At 35.5% G+C, this 22183-nt stretch overlaps 1 protein-coding gene across 3 annotated transcripts in view; it reads right to left on the reverse strand.

Moving 5' to 3' along the window:
* LOC131675546 (ran-binding protein 10) overlaps positions 1-22183 on the reverse strand; it is a 710588-nt gene that overhangs the window by 489066 nt on the left and 199339 nt on the right. For all 3 annotated transcript variants that reach the window (XM_058954562.1, XM_058954563.1, XM_058954561.1), the window contains exon 3: positions 5483-5670. In XM_058954562.1, coding sequence (XP_058810545.1) covers positions 5483-5670 — 188 coding nt within the window. The remainder of the gene's footprint in view (positions 1-5482; positions 5671-22183) is intronic.

Consider the following 22183-nt stretch of genomic DNA (forward strand, 5'->3'; position numbering starts at 1 on the left):
GTCGAATGATTGTAGAAACTTATGGTAACAGCTGTATTAGTGAAAGAACGTATCGGGAATGGTTTTAAAAGTTTAGAAATGGCGAGTATGATGTAGATGACAAGGATCGTCCCGGACCCGTAAAAAAGTTCGAGGATGCGAAATTGGAGGCTTAGCTTGATGAAGATTCTTGCAGAACGCAACAGGAACTTGCGGGTTTATTGGGCGTAACTCAGCAAGCCGTTTCCCATCGCTTGAAATGTTTAGGAATGATCCAGAAAGTGGGATGTTGGGTGCCGTACGAGCTGAAGCCGAGGGACATCGAACGGCGTCTTGTCACGTGCGAACAACTCCTCCAACGGCAAAAAAGGAAGGGTTTTTTGCATCGCATTGTGACCGGCGATGAAAAGTGGATACACTATGACAACCTAAAGCGGAGAAAATCGTGGGGTCTTCCCGGCCATGCATCAACTTCGACAGCGAAACCAAACATTCATGGCTCGAAGCTGATGCTGTGTATTTGGTGGGACCAGCTTGGCGTAATTTACTATGAACTCCTGCAACCACGCGAAACCATCACAGGAGCCCTCTATCGGACGCAATTGATTCGTTTGAGTCGAGCGTTAAAGGAAAAACGCCCAAAGTACGCGGAAAGGCACGACAAGGTCATATTTCTGCATGACAACGCTCGGCCACATGTTTCCAAGGTCGTGAAAACATACCTGGAAACTTTGAAATGGGACATCCTATCGCACCCGCCGTACTCTCCTGACATCGCCCCTTCTGATTTCTACTTGTTCCGATTGATGACGCATGACCTGGCCGAACAGCACTTTCGTTCTTACGAAGAAACCAAAAATTGGATCTATTCGTGGATCGCGTCAAAAGACGAACAGTTTTTTGGAAGAGGAATTCAGAAGCTGCCAGAAAGATGGGAAAAAGTTGTGACTAAGGATGGAAATTATTTTGAAGAATGAGATTGTAACGAGTTTTTTACAATAAAACCTCAAATTATTAGAAAAAACGGCGATTTTCTATTTGTACTCCCAATAGAAAAAGGACAAACAATCACCAGAGAATATTATACCTAATTGTTGGACCGGTTAAGCGAAAAAATAAAGGAAAAACTTCCTCATTTGAACAAAAAAAATTTCTGTCTCATCAAAACAATGTACGAGTGCACACTTGATTAGTTTCAATGGCTAAAATTAAGGAATTGAAGTCTAAATTAGTAGACCATCAACCGTATTCAACAGATTTGGTTCCTAGTGACTGTTTTTTATTTCCAAACCAAAATAGTGGTTTGCCGGACAACGATTCATCTCGAACGAAAAGGTTATAACACAAACAAATGGCTATTTTGAGGAACTTCCAAAATTATTTTTTTCTTATGGATTAAAATACTTGAAGTATGCCTGGAAAAGTGTATTGAAATAAAAGGAGATTAAGTTGAAAAATAAAAAAAATATTGTTTTTCTATCTTTTTCTAAGGACTTATTGACCCACGCTCGTAGCTCGAACGGTTTCAAGACGGACAGAGAGCTTAGACCTGTGCCTTTATACGTGCAAAATAAAGACTATTGTTCATGGTTTGAAAAGATATACATTATTTTAAGACAATAAATCTGCCCGGTATTTATGAATACCGAATATATGATGAATTTAGTGACAAGGCTGTCAGGCTTGGTATCACGTTAGATAGCAATGCTAACCTCATATTCATCAGGTTACCAAGGTCTACTGTTTGTAGTTAATTAGACCATGAACCATGCAGCAGCTTTGTAAGAAACTGGTAGTCTCTGGTATAGCCGCTGCTTGATTATTGCACAATAGTATACTTGGACGCATCGCAAGAACAACTTGTTCGACTTCAAAGGCTGAGCAACTCATGCGTTCATTATATTTTGGGAATTAAAAGAGATGAATGTATCACACCTTACAGAAGGAACCTAGGCTAGCTTCGTTCAGATTCTCGAATCTATTATTTTATAGTTCTCCTTATACAGGGTGGTCCATTTTAATCTACGCACCAAGATTTCTTGGAACCTAAGCGAGATAAGAAAAAACAGGTCAGACAAAAGTTGTATGGGGCAAAGGGGGCTACATAATGGCGCTAACGTCTTTGACCTTGGACTTGACCTTCAAGGTTATTTCAAGATCAAAGTGGTTTTCTTCTAATAGGAACACCTATTTTTGACCACGGATATGGAAAGAGCGGCAAATTTTACATCCGAAACGGTATTTAACATTTTTTGTTATACCTTTCGGAAGATCACTTTTAGGTTAAATGTTAAAAAATCCTGTGATTGCTATTTGCGCGATTCCGTATTTTCATAGAATAATTATTCTTTACCATATGCATTTTGATCGGGAGGGGCATTAAGTACTTTGATCCACTGATTACTTTGACCGTTAACTCGACCATCAAGGTTATTTGAAAGTCATTGTTTTTTTAATAGAAACCCCTATTTTTGACCCTGCAATCAGAAAAAATTACGCTGAATAGTACATTTCCATCTTGGTGCTACAAGTGGTTTCCTACTTTGCTCGAGGTTGTTCGCAGGAGCGAAGCGAGTGAGATCATCACCAGGTCGGGATAGTATTTGTTAGCATCAGAACCTCAAAACTGGTGTCAAAGTCGTCATTTTAAGGTTAGAATGCTGAAAAATGATATTTCAGGTTTGTTTTATCTTGAATGGATATACTAGAGAAGGTTAATTCAAGATAAAATAACATAATATGCTTATTCTATTTTTAGCGTTACCGAGGAACAATGACGTAGACGTAACAGGATTGTGTTTTCTTTGGGATGCTTGATCAAAGAGAATCCCCTAGCTTCTCACTGTCTGGGGTGCTTGTTTAAAGTAAGTTCCCTTGCCACTCACTATTTTAACCACGATGCAAATGTTCGAAGATACCTCTATTTCAGTTAAGCGCCGTAGAAAATGGCATATAGTGTTCAATAGAGTCTGTTTCGGAATTCGTGCACATGCTTGACGAATGCGATATTGCATATTTTGTCTAGTTGTGGACCGCTTTTCAAAAACAACATTTTTTAGGAAGTCTCACAAATAAAAATCAGGTGAGTTAGGAGACCAATTAACTGGTCCTCTTCTACCGATCACCTTTCATAATAAGTTTGTTTCAAAAATTCTTGGACAATTAGCGCAAAGTGTGGTGCTGCACCATCTTGCTGAAACCACATTCTTCGTCTAGTTTCTAAATCAACATCATCTAATAGTTCTGGCAACTAATCTTTTATTAACTGCAAATAACTGTGTCTATTCGCTCAAAAAAGTAAGGGCCAATCAAATATCCATTAACAATTCCACACCACACCATAAGGCTTCAGCGATGCTGATGGTCTACAACTCTGTGCCAGTGAGGATTTCTATTTGACCAATAATGACAATTGTGCCTATTCAATTGTCCATCGCTCCAAAATTTAGCTTTGTCATAAAAAAGAACATAGTTGATAAAATTAGGATCATTTCTATAACCTGTAGGGCCCATTCGCAAAATTTAATTCTCATTTGCATATGATTCATTCTCAATTTCTATACGAGCATGATATGGTAAGCATGGTAATTAAGCCTATTTAAAAAGGGGATGTGTAAGAATTTCAGCATTTAAAATCCGAGATTCACAACTTATGAGAGTCGAAACTATATGTTTGTGGTAATATCTTCTTTCTGTGTTAGACTGCATTACTAGTATTTTGTAGTCCTAATTTCTGTGATACAGTACTAATTAATGTGATATGTCTTTGACCAGAGCTGAATGTACATTATATAATATATAAAAACTTTTTGCATATAATCTACGAGCTATTTGTTTCAATCAATCAATCAATCAATAAATCTCTCTCTCTCTCTCTCTCTCTCTCTCTCTCTCTCTCTCTCTCTCTCTCTCTCTCTCTCTATTGCCTATTAGGACGTTACAGTAGTACTTTTGTGGGTATGCAGTTTTGCTGGTTCCTATGCACATTGTAATCGGCTATCATGTTTGGGATTAAGAGTGGACGGTGAACATGCAATGTTGCCCTTAATCTTTCAGAACACTTTGCAAAATCACGCCGTTTATATACAGGGTGTCCTATTTTAAAGGAACCACCCCGAAATTTTCGACGTTTGGCGTTGTATAAAAAAATTTTTCAGACAACAGTTGTATGGGACAATGGGGGCAACCTTTCTGTGAAATCCGATTTGACCTTAAGATTTATTTTCAAGGTCATTTGAAGGTCAAAGTCATTTTTTAAATAGGAACCCATATTTTTGATCCCGGATTCGGAAAGAGCGGAAAATTCTACGTTAAGATAACGTATTATGTGTGGGGTGCGGTTAACCCTCCCCCCCTCGCCAAAGGTCATGTAGGGGTCAAATTTATGATTTTCTTCATCTATGTACAGGGATGATCGGGCAAGGGTAAGGTTAATTGTAATAACCCAATAACTCCAATACCCAATAACTCGATAACCCCAATAACCACAATAACCGAATAACCAAGAGATATTTTGAATAAGGACCTCCATTTTTTATCCCGGATTCGAAAAGAGCGGGAAATTCTACGTTTAGATAAAGTATTATGTTGGGGGAGCGGTTCACCCCCTCATCGCACCGGGGCAAGGGTGAGGTTAATACAGGCTTAATATTAGGCTTTGAATACATGAAGTCGACTTTGAAAATCAACCTGAAGTTTAAGCTCAAGGTCACTATTGTTTGACCCTACAATTTTTTTGGGATATTGTGGTTATTGAATTATTGGTTTTATCGGGTTATTGGATTATTGGGTTATTTGGGTTATCAAGTTATTGGGTTATTACTATTAACCTTACTCTTGCCCGATCATCCCTGTGCATAGATGAAGAAAATCATAAATTTGACCCCTACATGACCTTAGGCAAGGGGGGGGGGTTAACCGCACCCCACACATAATACGTTACCTGAACGTAGAATTTTCCGCTCTCTCCGAATCCGGGATCAAAAATATAGGTTCCTATTCAAAAAATGACTTTGACCTTCAAATGAAAATAAATCTCAAGATCAAATCGGATTTCACAGAAAGGTTGCCCCCATTGTCCCAAACAACTGTTATCTGAACAATTTTTTTGTACAACGCCAACTGTCGAAAATTTCGGGGTGGTTCCTTTAAAATGGGACACCCTGTATGTAACGGGCGTCAACGTATTTGTATAGATTGGTTATATGTAAATACAGCGCATATATATTAAGTAAGTATCACAGTGTTTTCAATAAATCTGAATCCTCATCCTGATGTTAACACCACACGCGTCTAGTACGTACATTCTGCATACTATTTAGCCGACGGAGTGTTCACGCCCCTCGAAACTAATAAAATATTATTATTATTATTATTATTAGAGACCGGCTGAAAGTACAATCGAACGATGTTGGTCGATTTTGTCCATTAGAAACTCATAACTATTAAATTTAGATTCTCAAAAAATTATTCATATTTACGAGAATGTCTGATTAGTACTCACTTATGCAAGATAGATTGCCACTGGCCTTGGCCATGCCCTAACGAAGGATGGTTGATAATTTGTAATCTAGTACGAGCTCGTAACTCATCTATCATATCAGTAATATCAAACACAAATGGTGCCTGTCCAAAATTTGCATCTACAACTTCACCTGGAGTTTGCAAGCCAACAGTTGGATATAAGTTCGACTGAAAAAAAAAATAAAAAACATTTATGTATTTGTACCGATTGATGATAATTTATGATAATTTAAAACTTCGCTAAATATTGGAAAACTGTTTCAGATAAAAGTTGTACTGATCAGATAATTTTAAGTGACGATGAACTGAAATTTGACATTGAATTTGATTTCTAAGGTTACTTGAAATTCAACTTTGTTTTATAACGAGTTTAACTTTAACTAGTTATGTCTCTCTCTACAATTATACAATTATCAAATATTATCTTATTAAGTATAAATATATATATAGGTATTATGCAATTACAGCAGCGGGAGCGGTCAGAAAGGTAAGAAAAAGAGTTTCCTCTTTTCAATAGCTAGCAATAGAGAAAGATATGTTCAAGAAAAAAAAGAGAGTTTGTGTGTGTTACATTTGTAACGTCTTGACCGGTTAAAACGCGGTTAAGACGGTTAAGACCAATACATTGGAGAAGGAAAGGGGGCACATCTAGCGGCAATTTTAAGAGCTATGTGATTGAACGCGATCAATACATGCTTCTTGCGTGCTCGCGATTGCGTTTTTAAGCTTTGCCATTTGTATTAAGATAGCGCCTTGGCCTTGCCATTATCGCCGTGTGTTGCTTTCCGGTATTGTGATCAAGAACAACCGAATGGTATTGTCGCTGCGAGTTTATACAGTCACAAGCGCGGCGAGTTGTATACAAACGTGATAACCGGCATTTGGTTCCTCGAGGAACTAAAATTGTGGTAAATGCTGAAATGATCGACGCAGTGTACGAGTATGCTAAGGGCATGGCCGACAAAAATGTAAGTACCTGCTTGTAGTTCATCTCTCTCTCACTTTACCTGCTTGCTTTCTCTCTATGTCATTGCGCTTCGCTAAATGATTCTATTGTGCACTCTATAATTCAGTATATAAATCGCCACATAAGTATTCAGTTTGCGTTTTATTCTTTTTATCCTAACTCTTTCCTTTTTCTAAATGAATCCCTTTACTGTTGCTTTTTGCGATTATAGCTACATCTACTCAAGACGCTCTACGCGGGCCACAAGGTAGATTTGTGGTTGCAATAGACGACTAGACTCAGCTATATACGAGTCATTGCACTTGCCTTGGGGCGGTCCAAACATTTTATTGCCGAGTTAATAATAACATATTCTTCTCATTTATAACTAGAATTAAATCCCATTACAGTTTATCTAAATGACAACCACTATTTCCGAATCCCGAATCAGAAAGAGCGAAAAATTTTACATTCAGATGACTTATAATATGTAGGATCCGGGAAATGCATACCAAACTCATGTGAAGTTCAAACTTAGCTTAAGCAACAAGGCTTCCACCCGATTTGCTTTATCCTATCCTTATAATCAACACAATTAATACGACGACGCCCGTATGAAATACAATCAGTAATCGCGGCTGACGAGATAGCTGGCAGGTCTGCCACGCTATCCACCAGATATGAACGCCCGCAAAATGCGAAAGAGAAAGAGAGAGAGAAACGCAGCACCGACCTCGTCCTCCTATCGCCTGCTCTAACTTGATCTCTGTCGCTGTTATTGGTACTTCCCTTTTCGTAGTCGTCGTTGTCGCTGTCCTCACTGTCGTTGTTGTTATAGTTGTTGTTTTTCTGTTGTTAATGTCACTGTCGCTGTTGTTCAGCAGATACTGCCAAAAAATCGTTACGAAGATGCATGCGCAACTCACGATCTCTCTTTTTCTGTTTCTCCCCTGTCTCTATCTTTGCCTTCTCTCTTCTGTCTATCTCTCTCTTAGCTTTTCCTCCTACTGCCTCATGCGTCGTCCTTCGCCGTTCGTTTTAACGCCGCATCTCAACAGAGAGAAAAACTAGCATGAGTATGTGTTCTCAACATTGAAACTAGTAATGTAGATGAGAATAAAAGTAATGGGCCTTTAAATTCATTAGACATCCTATGACTTTACAATTGTTAAGTATTCTATTCATAAGATTTGGTAATCATTATTTTTAGTATGTTGTAAAAATTTTTGTTTAATTTCTCTAAAACTCAGCCATGCTGCTTGCTCCTCAGCTGTCAATCTTTCAAAGTTTTCGTTTTCCAACAGTTCTCTTATTTGTCGACCATCAATACACCTTCGTTCATTGTTGTTTCCGAAATTTTTGGTAACTTCTCGAAGATATACATGAAGGCAGCGCTTTCATTTGGTGAATTTTTACTATTTTAATTAACTGTTTAACCAAGCTTAATATGTAAGGATTGGATGATAACCACATTTTTGTGTACAAGACTTTCATGAAAAATATTTTTATTACCTGAAGTAAGATTTTGTCATTCATTTCTGATATAATGTGGGCCTCTAGCTCAAATAACCCATTCAAAAATAAAGTATGGTTACTTCGTGAAGCTAAAGTTGACCCAACAAATTTGTCATTATTTTCAAATCTCCAACTAACTACCACCCATGAGCATCATAATTCGATTACTGTAGTAACAAATAGAGATCGTGATATTTCTCTTTCAAAATAACAGAATGGCCAACTGGTAAAGATACGAGATGTGTTCAAAAAGTAAGGTGACTTTGTATTTTTAAGAAAAGATATTTATTTATTTATCAATATTTATGTTGTCCCCTTCAAAGTAATCCCCCTCAGATACAATACACTTATGCCAACGGTTTTTCCTATCCTCAAAGCATTTCTCATAAGCATTTTTCGGTATAGCCTTGAGCTCTTCCAGCGATGAAGTCTGTATCTCTTCAATCGTTGCAAATCTCCGTCCTTTCATAGGTCTCTTTAGTTTTGGGAACAAGAAAAAGTCACATGGGGCCAAATCCGGTGAATATGGTGGCTGAGGCATGATTGTGGTGTTGTTTTTGGCCAAAAAATCTCTCACAAGCAAAGATGAGTGAGCAGGGGCATTATCGTGATGCAAAAGCCATGAATTGTTTTTCCACAATTCTGGGCGTTTTCTTCGTATTGCTTCTCGCAAACGGCGCATAACTTCAAGATAATACTGTTTATTGACCGTACGTCCATATGGTAAGAACTCCTGATGCACCACGCCATGGTAATCGAAGAAAACAGTGAGCAAAACTTTGACATTTGATCGAACTTGGCGTGCTTTTTTCGGTCTTGGCTCATCTGGGCTCTTCCATTGGGACGATTGGACTTTGGTTTCGATATCATAACCATATACCCATGATTCGTCACCAGTTATGACCCTTTTGAGTAAATCTGGGTCGTCGTTGATGTCATTCAACAGTTATTGAGCGATGCTCATGCGACGGTTCTTTTGGTCAAAATTTAGCAATTTCGGAACAAACTTCGCTGACACACGTCTCATGCCCAAAACGTTAGAAAAAATTTCATGGCACGAGCCAAGCGATATACCAACATCCTCAGCAACTTCTCTGATAGTGATTCGACGATTTTCCAGAACAATTTTCTTCACTGCTTGAACGTTTTCATCACTTGTTGACGTGCTTGAGCGTCCAGAGCGAGGCTCGTCATTGGCATCTTCCCGGCCATCTTGGAAGAGTTTGTACCACTTGTAAACATTTTTTTTACTCAAAACAGTTTCACCGTATGCCACCGTCAACATTTCAAGTGTTTCGGAGCACTTTATTTTATTTTTTACACAAAATTTGATGCAAATCCTTTGATCCATATTTTTCGATAGCAAGAAATCGCCAAGCACGCAAAACACTTATAACCTTTACGCCTCTCACAACCAAACAAAAAATGCTATTCAGTTGAAACTTGGTACAGATGTTCGGGAAGAGTGTACCAACATAACAAAATAAAAAAATCGATAATCGAAAGTACGTTGCCCCTGAAATTTGAAAAGTCACCTTACTTTTTTAACATACCTCGTATATATTATCATTGTGGAGAAAGACTGCATTTAACTTATAGAAGAATCTATGAATAGATGCCAATCAATAGCTACATATTTAACATTTCCAAATTAATTTATCAGTCTTTCAACGTTATTACAGTAAATCAAATAGAATATTTTTGAAAATAAATTGTTAATCTCTATTTAGGTAAAATGTCGTTAAGAGTTCCAGGAGTCAGATAATGTTTTTTTTTAACGTAAATGCTAAAAATTAAAAAAATTCTTTTGATAGCCCTGTACTAAATTATTAAGTTCATCTTGATTGAATCTGTGAAAAGCTTAATATTGCTCATCTTATTCTATATCGTCTAGAGATCGTTTAGATCATTATTAAAATCATGCTCGTCCGTTTATTCTTCAATTTGCCTTTCAGTATCCTGAGCGTCTACATCAAACGTACCTTTATTAGTCCAAACTTCAAATTTCTCGACATTGTGATCCACAGGGGCGGCGACAACAAGAAGAGTCAATGAATCAACAGATGAATAAAATTTTTTTATTATTACTCCAAGTTTATTTACAATCTGTTTCGCGTATAGAGACAATATGAAAATAGTGTTACAATTAGACATATATCTATGTAATAAACAGCAGTATATCCATTAAATATACTGCCTTTATTTGATAGTATGATTGGAATAATTATATCAATTTATTTGCGGATCCATTAGTTTATCATTTTTCAGTATGGTGTTGGCAATGGATGTCTTGAGAAGTTTGTTGACAAGTTTATTTAGGTAGTTTTGAAGTCTGGATTATATTTTGCGTAGAATTTTTTTATTTATACTTTGGCAGTAAGTATCCGTCAATCATTTCGGATAATTTCATTCGGTACGAACCCTGGGGTCCGTACTATATTCCGTAGGACTTTCTATTGAAATCTTTCCAGGATTTCGATATTCGAGTTAAAAGCAACACCCCCATAGTTGAATACCATATGTCCAGACTGATTTAAGTACAGCTTTTTTTCAATTGACAGCTCCGATTTTGTTCCGATGAGCCAGGACATTTTCCTCCATTTTAGACCTAACTGTTTGCATTTAGTAAATATATGTTCTTTCCACGTAAGTCTTCGGACTAGGTGAATATTTAGGTATTTGACTTGATTACTTTGTGGAATATATTTCTCATTTAATGTAATAAGAGGACATGTATCTTTTCGAAGTGTGAATCTCATATATATTGATTTGCTTTTATTTACTATTATTCTCCAGAAGTAAAACCAGTTTGAAAAGGTGACTTTTTATGCCTCCGGGTATAGAGTTAAAATTGCTGTATCATCTGCATATATTGCTGTCAAGATATTAATAGACTTTAGTAGGTCCGACATATATAACAGATATCGTGTTAGGTCCTAGAAAACTGCCCTGCGATAATTCTGCTTTTATTAACTAACATTTTGATACTTTTTATTTATTAATAGGCTCTATTACGTAGATAAGACTTTAACAATTCGTACTGGGGCTGAAGAAAAAATCTCTTGAGCTTGAGCACAAGCCCTTTTATGCCAATCCTTGTTAAAAGCTTGGGCAACATCCAGGAATATACCAGAGCAGTATTGTTTATCTTCGATGGCTTTCCTCACAACAGATACTATTCTATTACGGAATGGTCACCCTTGAAACCGAATAAATGACCAGAGATTAGTTTTCCTTTTTAATATCATTGGGTTAATTCTAGCTAGAATTAGTTTCTCAAAGATTCTAGAAAGTGCTGATAAAAGGCTAATTGTCTATATGACGTTATCAGTTCTGGTTCTTTGTCGGGTTTAGGTATTAAAATAATCTTTGCTAATTTCCATGGAAAAGGAAAATATCAGAGACGCAAGCATGCAATGAAAACAAATGTTAGGTAATCTTATTGCAATTGAGGGTAACATTTTCATCACTTTTCCTACGTTATTATCGGAATCGAAAGCTTTTCTATTCTTAAAATTATTAAAAATTTGTAATACTTCCTTTATTTTAATAATTTGGATTGGTGTACTGTCTTGGACGTCAGAGCTTTCTAGTAAGATTTCTTTTTCTTCGGTGATTATTCTTTGGTGAGACTTGAATTCTGTACTAAGATGATTTGCAAACGTTTCAGCTTATTCCTCGATCGATCTTACCTAGTTACCACCAGGTTTTCTGATAGGCGGTATAAATGTAGTTGGTCTTTTAAATCGTTTAGTAGCTTTTCATAATGAGTAATCGATTGCTTCTGTAGGACTCAGTGATCTGAGATAATTCTACGTTTGTGTGTTTTTTTCTTCATAGAACATTTTCTTTAGATCTTTGGATGCTTTATTTTCTTATGCTTTCTCTTGACTCGATCTAATTATCTGATACCTTGTTCGGAATAATCTCTTTTTTCTGTTTTTTTTGGGCTATTTTAGTGATTTGCTGGGTTTTATTTCGATTTATTGGAGTAGAATATTTGTTAATAGTTTTAGTTGGAATTACACAGAGTGAGTTGGTGCTGCTTTCTAAATTATTAGCTGTTTTAAGAGTGACGTTGCACGTTATGCGTTCCTCTATGTAAAGCGCATATTTTTTCAGTCAACTTTTATGTTCTTGCTTACTTTATTAAATACTTGGTGGTATAGAGTAATTAGTTCTAGCGAATGATTCTATGATAAATCTAAGCATGATCATACTTTCAATAATTTTTGTGTATACCTTTTACTATAGCAATGTCAATAAAATCTGGAAGCTTGATTATATCTGTAGGCTAGTATGTTGGTGCTTTAGTCGATGTTGGAATGTAGATATTTTTTTGTAGTATTTCATAGAGTACTCTACTTCTGTATGTTGGAGTTGATGATCTTGATCCCCACTACGGATGTTACACATTATAATCGCCTCCTACTATAAAGCTATTTCCAAGTACGTTAAAAAAGTCAATCCAGTTTTCTTTTGTAATTGTGTTATTTGGAGAACAGTAAACAGCTGATATTGTTATCGGTCTATCTTTATCCTTGATGATTACTGATTACTTGTAAGTAGATTTCACTAGTGTAAGTGTGAATGTAGTGATTTACGAGGGTGGTCCGACAAGTACTTAGCCTACAAAAGAAAAACGAAAATTTTGGAAAAGTGGCGTTTTATTTTTCAACATAGTCTCCTTTTAGTTCGATACACTTGGCCCAGCGATGCTCCAACTTCTTAAACCCGTCTGAAAAATATGTTTCCTCGAGGTCTGAAAAGTAGGCTTCCGTGGCAGCGATTACCTCCTCATTCGACTCAAATTTCTGCCCGGCGAGTGATTTTTTCAAGTTTGGAAACAAAAAGAAGTCGCACGGAGCTAAATCTGGAGAATACGGTGGCTGGGACAGCAGTTCGTAGCCTAATTCGACCAATTTGGCCATGGCGACGGCGGAGGTGTGAGCCGGTGCGTTATCATGGTGGAAGAGCACTTTTTTCTTCGCCAAATGGAGCAATTCTGCAATTCGACGTCGAATCGGCCCAATAATTCGGCATAGTACAGCCTTGTAGCCGTTTTGCCCCTCTCCAGGTAGTCGATGTAGATCACACCTTGTGAATCCCAGAAAACGGTGGCCATCACCTTTCCCGCCGATGGGGCAGTCTTCGCCTTCTTCGGAGCATTTTCGCCGGGTAAAGTCCACTGTTTCGACTGTTCCTTGGTCTCTGGTGTATACCAGTGGATCCATGTTTCGCCGACTGTCACGAAACTCCTTCGGATTGCGCTTAAACAGCGTCAGACATTGCTCTGACGTTGTCTCACGGTTGCGCTTGATCTTAGCTATCTCGCGCACCTTCAATCGTCGATCTGCCAATACGAGATCGTGAATTTTTGTCACGTTACCCTCCGTGGTAGCCGTTTTCGGAGCACCTGGACGTGGCTCTTCAAAAATCGACGTACGACCACGTTGAAACTCGTTAAACCAATTTTTGACGGTCGCCATCGAAGGAGAAGAGTCACCGTACACAGCATCCACGCTTTTTGATTTCGCTGCGCGATTTCCCTTCCAAAAACAAGAATCGAATCACCGACCGATACTGCTCTTTTTCCATTTTTCAAAAATCAACGGACACACTTGCTTTCGCACGCTCTCAAAATTAAACTACAACTCCAATCCGGCTGAAATCTTGACAGTAACCATCGAGAAGGTTGTACTACGTGATAGAATATTTCTTTTGCGAGAGTGGTGCCATCGGGCGGTGAGGCTAAGTACTTATCGGACCACCCTCGTATAGTATAAAAATACGGACAAAGAGGAAGCAGAGAGATAAATGAATGAGTGTTATAATACATGGGTTCTTATCGTTTAAATGTCTCGTAGATCTAGTTAAGAAATAGAGAAATAGACTAGTTTAGATGTTTTTCTGACTAAGTAATGTTTATTGAGGATTTAACAAAATGTATAGACATGTTTATAGCTGTAGTTACCAAATATGTATATAAATACATCAAATTTATTTATGGGTGTAATACGCAGATCTGAGATACTGTTTTGACTTGAACTTTTATAAACTACCCACCACGGCGTTTGCAAGGTTCATATAGTTCCCAAATTTCCTTGGTTTTTTGATATTTGTAGTTTTAAGTAGGTCTTGCGTGCTACATCACAATTTGCAAAGTAAGACATTAGCTTGCCGTATATCTGTTTGTGGCGAGAGGTCATGAAAGTGCAATGATCTTTTGCCGACATATACAGAAATGGTGTTTCTTTTAGAGCTTGAGTTTAGGAACTTCATAATGAAAGTTAAAAGACGTCGTAAAATTTAATATAATATAACTTTTTTGTTTAAATACTGTAATATTTAATTGAAAAAACGGTATTTATTATTTCCAGATAACGTTCAAAATCGCTTCTCAGCAAACGTTTGGACAGACCTATACTGTGTTTCCTGACTTATTTTCTTTTATATCAGATGTCGTTGAAAAACCGGGAAATTTTGATTTAGGTAAGGAATTCACTTTTTTCAATCATTCTTTCTTTATGAAACTAATTATAAATTTCACAGCCTCGTTCCAAAATTTGTAAAATTGACTATGTTACAAGAGTATCGACTAACTGTTCAGTTATAATGTTCTAAAGAGGCTGATTACCTGATTGAAAAGAATTCACATGCTGAGTTATACAGGGTGTCACATTTTAAAGGAACCACCCCGAAATTTTCTACGGTTGGCGTTGTACAAAAAAATCGTTCAGACAACAGTTGTTTAGGACAATGGGGGCAACCTTTCTGTGAAATCCAATTTGACCTTGAGATTTATTTTCAAGGTCATTTGAAGGTCAGTCATTTTTTGAATAGGAACCCATATTTTAGATCCTGGATTCGGAAAGAGCGGAAAATTCTACGTTCAGATAACGTATTATGTGTGGGGTGCGGTTACCCCCCCCCCCCTCCGCCCCGCCTAAGGTCATGTAGCGGTCAAATTTATGTTATTCTTCATCTATGTACAGGGATGATCGGGCAAGGGTAAGGTTAATTGTAATAACCCAATAACTCCAATACCCAATAACTCGAAAACCCCAATAACCAAGAGATATTTTGAATAAGGCTCCCATTTTTTATCCCGGATTCGAAAAGAGCGGGAAATTCTACGTTTAGATAAAGTATTATGTTGGGGGAGCGGTTCACTTCCCCCCCCCATCCCACCGGGGCAAGGGTGAGGTTAATACAGGCTTAATATTAGGCTTTGAATGCATGAAGTCGACTTTGAAAATCAACCTGAAATTTAAGCTCAAGGTCACTATTGTTTGACCCTACAATTTTTTGGGATATTGGGGTTATTGAATTATTGGAGTTATCGGGTTATTGGATTATTAGGTTATTTGGGTTATCAAGTTATTGGGTTATTACAATTAACCTTACTCTTGCCCGATCATCCCTGTGCATAGATGAAGAAAATCATAAATTTGGCCCCTACATGACCTTAGGCGAGGGGGGGGGTGAACCGCACTCCACATATAATACGTTATCTGAACGTAGAATTTTCCGCTTTTTCCGAATCCGGGATCAAAAATATGGGTTCCTATTCAAAAAATGATTTTGACCTTCACATGACCTTGAAAATGAATCTCAAGGTCAAATCGGATTTCACAGAATGGTTGCCCTCATTGTCTCAAATAACTGTTGTCTGAACAATTTTTTTGTACAACGCCAACCGTCGAAAATTTCGGGGTGGTTCCTTTAAAATGGGACACCCTGTATGTAACGGGCGTCAACGTATTTGTATAGATTGGTTATATGTAAATACAGCGCATATATATTAAGTAAGTATCACAGTGTTTTCAATAAATCTGAATCCTCATCCTGATGTTAACACCACACGCGTCTAGTCTGATTTGCCTTTTCCTTCATTTTCCACTGCAAAACAGCAATTCGTCATACATAAGAAAACTGAAGAAAAGCGGTATCAGAGCTAAAGCGCTACTTAACATATACACAGAAATGTGTTAGGGTAATTCGGTGAAAATCAAGACCATATAAGGAGTGTGATGTCACGAGCGTGAAAAATTTATTGTTTACGATGCAAAATTAATAATTACAAAGCTTTTTTTTACGAACAACAGCATTTTTCAATCAATTTTCATACACTAATCTGTAATCTCAAGTTAATATAATCATTCAATAAGTATTTGTTAAATTAATTTAATTTACAAGTAAATATCGCTAGTAGTTTTGCAACAAATAAATATGATGCAAATTCAAATATACAATAGCGATCCTAGCACCTTAAGAAAGAAAAGCAAGAATTTGACACTTTGATAACTGATTTTCGACTGCGTTATTAATAAATACAAAATTTATAATTTATTTAAACAATTAAAATTACATTGCGAGATAGCGATCCAATTGTACATACATATAAAATTATTGATAACGATTGTTACCCGTTTGTTAATTTTACATGGCTAAAAGAAGAATTTCCGAATTCATTACTTAATTATTATTCAAAAATGGTTTGTTAATTTAGTCGTTTTTATTTTGAATAATGTTCTGCTTATCACGAGTGACTTTTTGATGTAAAAATCTTCTATAATTTTATTGTAATTTCCGTGTTATTCATTTATCTAACTTAAATCACTTATAATTTTAAGAGGCGATTTTTCCTTGAAAAACAATTTATACTAAAAAATTCGTTATCTTCTACTTGATTTTTTATGTCATTAATTTTTAATTTTGAGCAAGTCATTTAGCGAAAAAATCTGTACAAAGTTTAGGCGAATATCAAAAATAGCGTCGTAGGGGCTACCAAGCGTAAAAAGGAGCTGTTTTCGCAAGTATGAATTCGCTCGTCGCTGCGGCAAGAGGACATAGAAACCTGCCTTGCCTAGCAGCGCGAGCAGTAATTGAAATAAAGACTCAGCTATTTCCTCAGACCGAATTTCATTATTCAGTGCTTAGCCTGCTATTCCTTTCCTATATGATAATCTAAGCGCTCAACTCATAAGACTCTCTCTCTTTCCCTCTTATGAGCAAAAAGCAGCTTTAGATTATTTCCTCTTCAAAATTAATATTGCCTAGAAATTAAATGGAGTATTCGTTGCGGCGCTGTCGGGCTTTCCTTCGATAGATGCAATAGTACTCAGTTGTATTTCCAACGGCTCATCGAAGCAGCAAACTACGTGGATAACACTGTGTTCCCTATTCGTTGATTGTAGCAATATCAAAACTCAAAGTACTTTTACGTGTCAACTTCTTGCTTACTATATATCTTAGAGTCTGAACTATTTAATTAACGTAGGATAAGGATCAAACGTTACACTACTTTTTCGGTAAAATCTGTAGTAGTCTGATTACAATCATGACGGACATGTAATTCTTTATTACTAAAGTTTGTATGAGTGATCTATTGATATAGACTAGTTGTAGCTTGAGTTTGAAACTTGAGTGAAAAGTCAAAGTCTACCTTGTAATAGCTACTTTATTTTGTGTTGTTCCAATAACTCCTGATTTTCGAGATTTACCTTGCTTATTAATCAATTCTTCAAGTGCTTGATCAATTGATGAAGAACTACATGGCGAGTTTTTTGTTTTACTGTAAAATTTCTCTCCATAAAATAATCGTATATTTTAGGCATTGTATTTTTTAAGTTTAAAATATTCTCTACGTGAATAGTTGCATATCTTAAATAATTACAACGATCCATGATTTGAAATAAAGGTTGTACTTTTTACAGTAACAACATGAAGCTACCAATTTCCTGTTCTATCTGCTCGTAACGAGTCGTTTGCGAGATCAATTAATATAATAACTATAATATGTAAATTGTGGCCATTATTTACATCCGTAACATACTGTCTTGATTCCCTTATAGTTTTCTTAAATGATAAATTTTGTAATAATGGAAACAAGGGAAATAGTGAGAGATGGAAATTTACTTAATTTTAATTATATTCAGCATAATTGAATATAGCAATAAGCTGAATATAATTAAAATTAAGTGAATTTCCATCTCCTACTATTTCTCTTCTTTCCATTATTACAAAATTTATCATTTAAGATTGTTTACATCTCTTCTTTACAAATTCTTCAAAATTGTTTTTCATGTTTTGTGAACATTGCACAAATATCATAAGTATACATTGACCTACTTCATAAGAATTTTCATTTATACATTCTTTTAACGCAGCTATTTTTTGAAATTCATCTCCATATTTTTTTTGAAATCTACTTCAGATAAGAAATCCTGAATTCCTGAAAAAAAACATTGATTTAGATACAGTAGTAACTACAAATAGAAGAACTCTCTCACATGAATTTGACTCGAACAAAGCTAAGATATTGGATTATGAAAAGAATTATAAGAAACGCAGAATATCCGAAATGTTGCACATCGGCTTACATAAAAACACTTTAAATAGAAAAGAGGATATACAATATCTTAGTCATATTCATAAGCTTTTATTAAAATTGATGAGGAAGGAATGATAGATTAAAAATATATATGTATGTGTTGAAATACTTGATTTCTTACTGTATTGTAACGTGACTGGCTATGAGCTGTTTCATTTTAGCTATAATAATTTGACTACGAGAGAAATCAGGTACACATATAATTTGACTTTAAAAATTAGATTTGAAACTTTATTGTTAATAATTTTTCTGTTAATAAAGCCTGAAGAGGTCAACAAATGTGCTGACGAAACGTTGCGGAATATAATTAAAATTAAGTGAATTTTCCATCTCTCACTATTTCCCTTTTTTCCATTATTACAAAGATTATTATTGAAGAAAACTATGAGAGAATCAAGATAGTATGTTACGTAAAAAATCCTGAAGCTGTAATCGATATTAGCATTATCTATTTCATTATTTTTTAGAAATTTTTATATGCATCCAAAAGCAACTTTTAGCAGATGGAATCCTTCAAGAATAACCAAAATATTTTTAAATTCTTCTTTACATATCATTGTTATATGGCGAGCTATTTTATAGGTACTCTCGTCGCATGCTATATGTAACTTATTTTGATCAAGCTGTAGTACAATATCTAGATTTAGCCCATCATTTAGCATACATAATGCAGTATAAAAGGTATCACAAGATGCGGAAGTATTGATGAGTCGCGATCTATTGTCGGTAACAAATAATGAGTTGTAAATTAGCCAAGAAGGAATAACCAGTTTTTCATTGAAATTTAATATCGATCAATTACTTATATCATCCAAATTTATTCTTAGTAAACTCCACGCTAAAATCATTGGATCTATATTACGATAAAAAGATTTTACTTCCACTAATTCTTCATTCGGATTTGCATAACACTCTAGTGGCAAATTAATTTTTCTAGATATCTTCAGATAAGCCTTTTTTTCTTGACATTTCAAAAGCATATCGTATGAACGTGAAGTACTTTTTGATAAATCCGTAATATTTGGCTTGTATTTTATAGTTTTATTTTCTTCTTAAAATAAGGCAAATACTATGTCATGTGATCCATGCTATTCTGATATTGTATTTTCCTCCTGATCGAAGTTATCAAAAGCTGCCTTAGTAAATTTATGCGGATTAAAGTGAGTAGGTAAAGATACGATTGATTCGGCCGATTGAGCTGTATAATTTGCTAAACGTATTCTCTTGACATTTTCATAAGATACTTATAATCTCGTACGATTCAATAACGTTATCAAGAACTTACTCTTAGTTATACGATTTACAAATATTCCTATCAAAACATGTAAAGGAGTATGCTCGTTTCATTCGTGAAATTCATGCCAAAACTACTCAATTTCAACCAAAAACAGCATCGCGTTAACATTGCTCAAGAGATGTTGGATTCGGGCCTTGACAACCCAAATGTGCTCCAGAAGATCATAACTGGTGATGAATCATGGGTTTATGATTATGATGTAGAAAACAAAGCTCAATCATCCCAATAGAAGCTGCCGCATGAGACAAGACCGAAAAAAGCGTGCCAAGTTCGGTCGAACGTGAAGGTTTCGCTCATAGTTTTCTTTGATTACAGGGGCGTGGTGTATCATGAGTTCATGCCACAGGGTAGTACGGTCAATAAGAAATATTACCTGCAAATTATGTGCAATTTGCACGAAGCAATCCGCCAGAAACGTCCGGATTTGTGGGAGAACGAAAGCTGGCTTTTGCTTGTGCGCGAATATTTGGCCAAAAACAACACAGTAATAGTGCTGTAGCCACCGTATTGTCCAGATCTGGCCCCCTATGACTTTTTCCTGTTCCCAAAACTGAAGAGGCCCATGAATGGATGACGCTACGCCACGTTTGGGGAGATAAAGATGGCATCGAAGGAGGAGCTGAACAAGATTACATAAAATGATTTCTTTCAGTGCTTCCAGGATTGGAAAAAACGTTGGCACAGGTGCATTATATCCGAGGGGGATTACTTTATAGGAGATGAAATAGATATTCATGAATAAATAAATAATTTTTGAAAAACATACAAAATTCGCGATACTTTGAACAGACCTCGTAAATTTTTATGATAATAAAACTCAGCTTTAATGACTGCTTCTGGAAAATGGGAACTTAATATTCTTTGAAAAAATAGCATCTTATCGTTTTTCAGCTGACTTTTAAAGACTAGTTGCTTTTGCTAAATTTCGCAAAACTACTTTTGTTACTTTTGCGTTTTTTTTTAATTTGATTACAGAGAAAGATTTTTATGTCTATAATTCTTTTCGAATTAGTATCATCTTGAATATACGGTTTATATAGAGTTAATTTGTCTAGTTGATGATCACTCTGACTTAGTGAAATTTCCAACAAATTATTACAGCTATCAATATTATTATTTTTTAGGTCATTCAATGTTTCTACTTCATTGTCAGAAAATTTAGAGTTACAAATTAATTTTCAAAATCGATAGTATATTTTGTATAACGTGCCTTTTAATAATTAAAACTATCTGTTTGAAATAAAAAATAAAAATATCGCTAGTAAGTAATTAGCCTTCGAAATTCGAGACAATAAACTGTTCTTGACTCAATCATACTCACTTGTATCATCCAAGCACGTGAAATGTCTGTAAACTTAATCATTTTTTATCTTGGACACTTCAAGAATTTTTTTGTGACCAAATAGTCCACTGCAAATTTTGTAGAAACATTTTTTATAACAAAGAATACATAGATTAACATTTGTTTTGTTTTCAGTTTCACTGAGAACTTTATTGAGTTCCATGCTAAACAATGAAAAATAGCATAGTGACACGATTTTATCATAAATGGTGCATATTTCAATAAGCATAACGTGCATAGTTGAACACGGGCCCGAAACGTGCGTAATCAACGAAATACGCGCGTGTAATCATAGCGAAAAATGTAATGAGTTTATTTGAAAAATAAGCGATTTACAAATTAAATCATCACAACAATTATATATTACTAGAATCGAATAATAGTGGTTTAAAGAATCCAAATCTTTTTTAGGTATTCAAAAATAATGATTTTCACTAAAGTTATGAACTCTAGAAAATGCGTCAAATAAACCATTTTCCAAAATTAAATCGCGTATAACTGTAAAACTATTAACTTTTTGAATAACATATACGAGGTGTGTAAAAAAGTAAGATGAATTTTTACATTGGGCGGGGTACGTAGATTCAATCATCTATATTTTTTTTTATTATGTTCATATACACGTCCCTCATATATGCTCACAGTTTCAGCCAGTTTGTATGTTTACTTTTTTTTATTTCGATTTTGATAATCGATTTTTTATTTATTGATAACAACCGTAACTAATTTGTTATCAATGAAACAAATTCGTACTCATGTTCCTAAGATTGTCATCTCGAGTTCGGAGTATCCGCTTTATTACAATAATTAATATTCGCAAAATTATAAATAAATAAAGTTTGCACATTAAAATTCAATAATATTGAAGAGTTTTAAAAATTTGAAAACATGATAATTGCAATCTACGCACCAAAATTAACACATAAAATACGTTAGTTCATTGGAATTCCTACCGTTAACGTATTTCAATTAAGCAATGAAAATTGACCTATCTATATATGTAAGTAAAGTGATGTCACACTCCTTGTTAGTCATGAAATTAGATTCTTGCCCTAATACAATCATACAGTACATGAGGAAGCGCCGTTATCTATACTAATTAATAGACATAGATTCGCGAGTTTGGCCGGTTGCTGTGATACAGTGAAAAATTGAGAAAATTGTCCAGGAGCTCAGAGATAGGAC

This window comes from Phymastichus coffea, unplaced genomic scaffold (genome assembly GCF_024137745.1).
Source record: "Phymastichus coffea isolate CEN01 unplaced genomic scaffold, Cenicafe_Pcof_1.1 PCOF00025, whole genome shotgun sequence".
NCBI lineage: Eukaryota > Metazoa > Arthropoda > Insecta > Hymenoptera > Eulophidae > Phymastichus > Phymastichus coffea.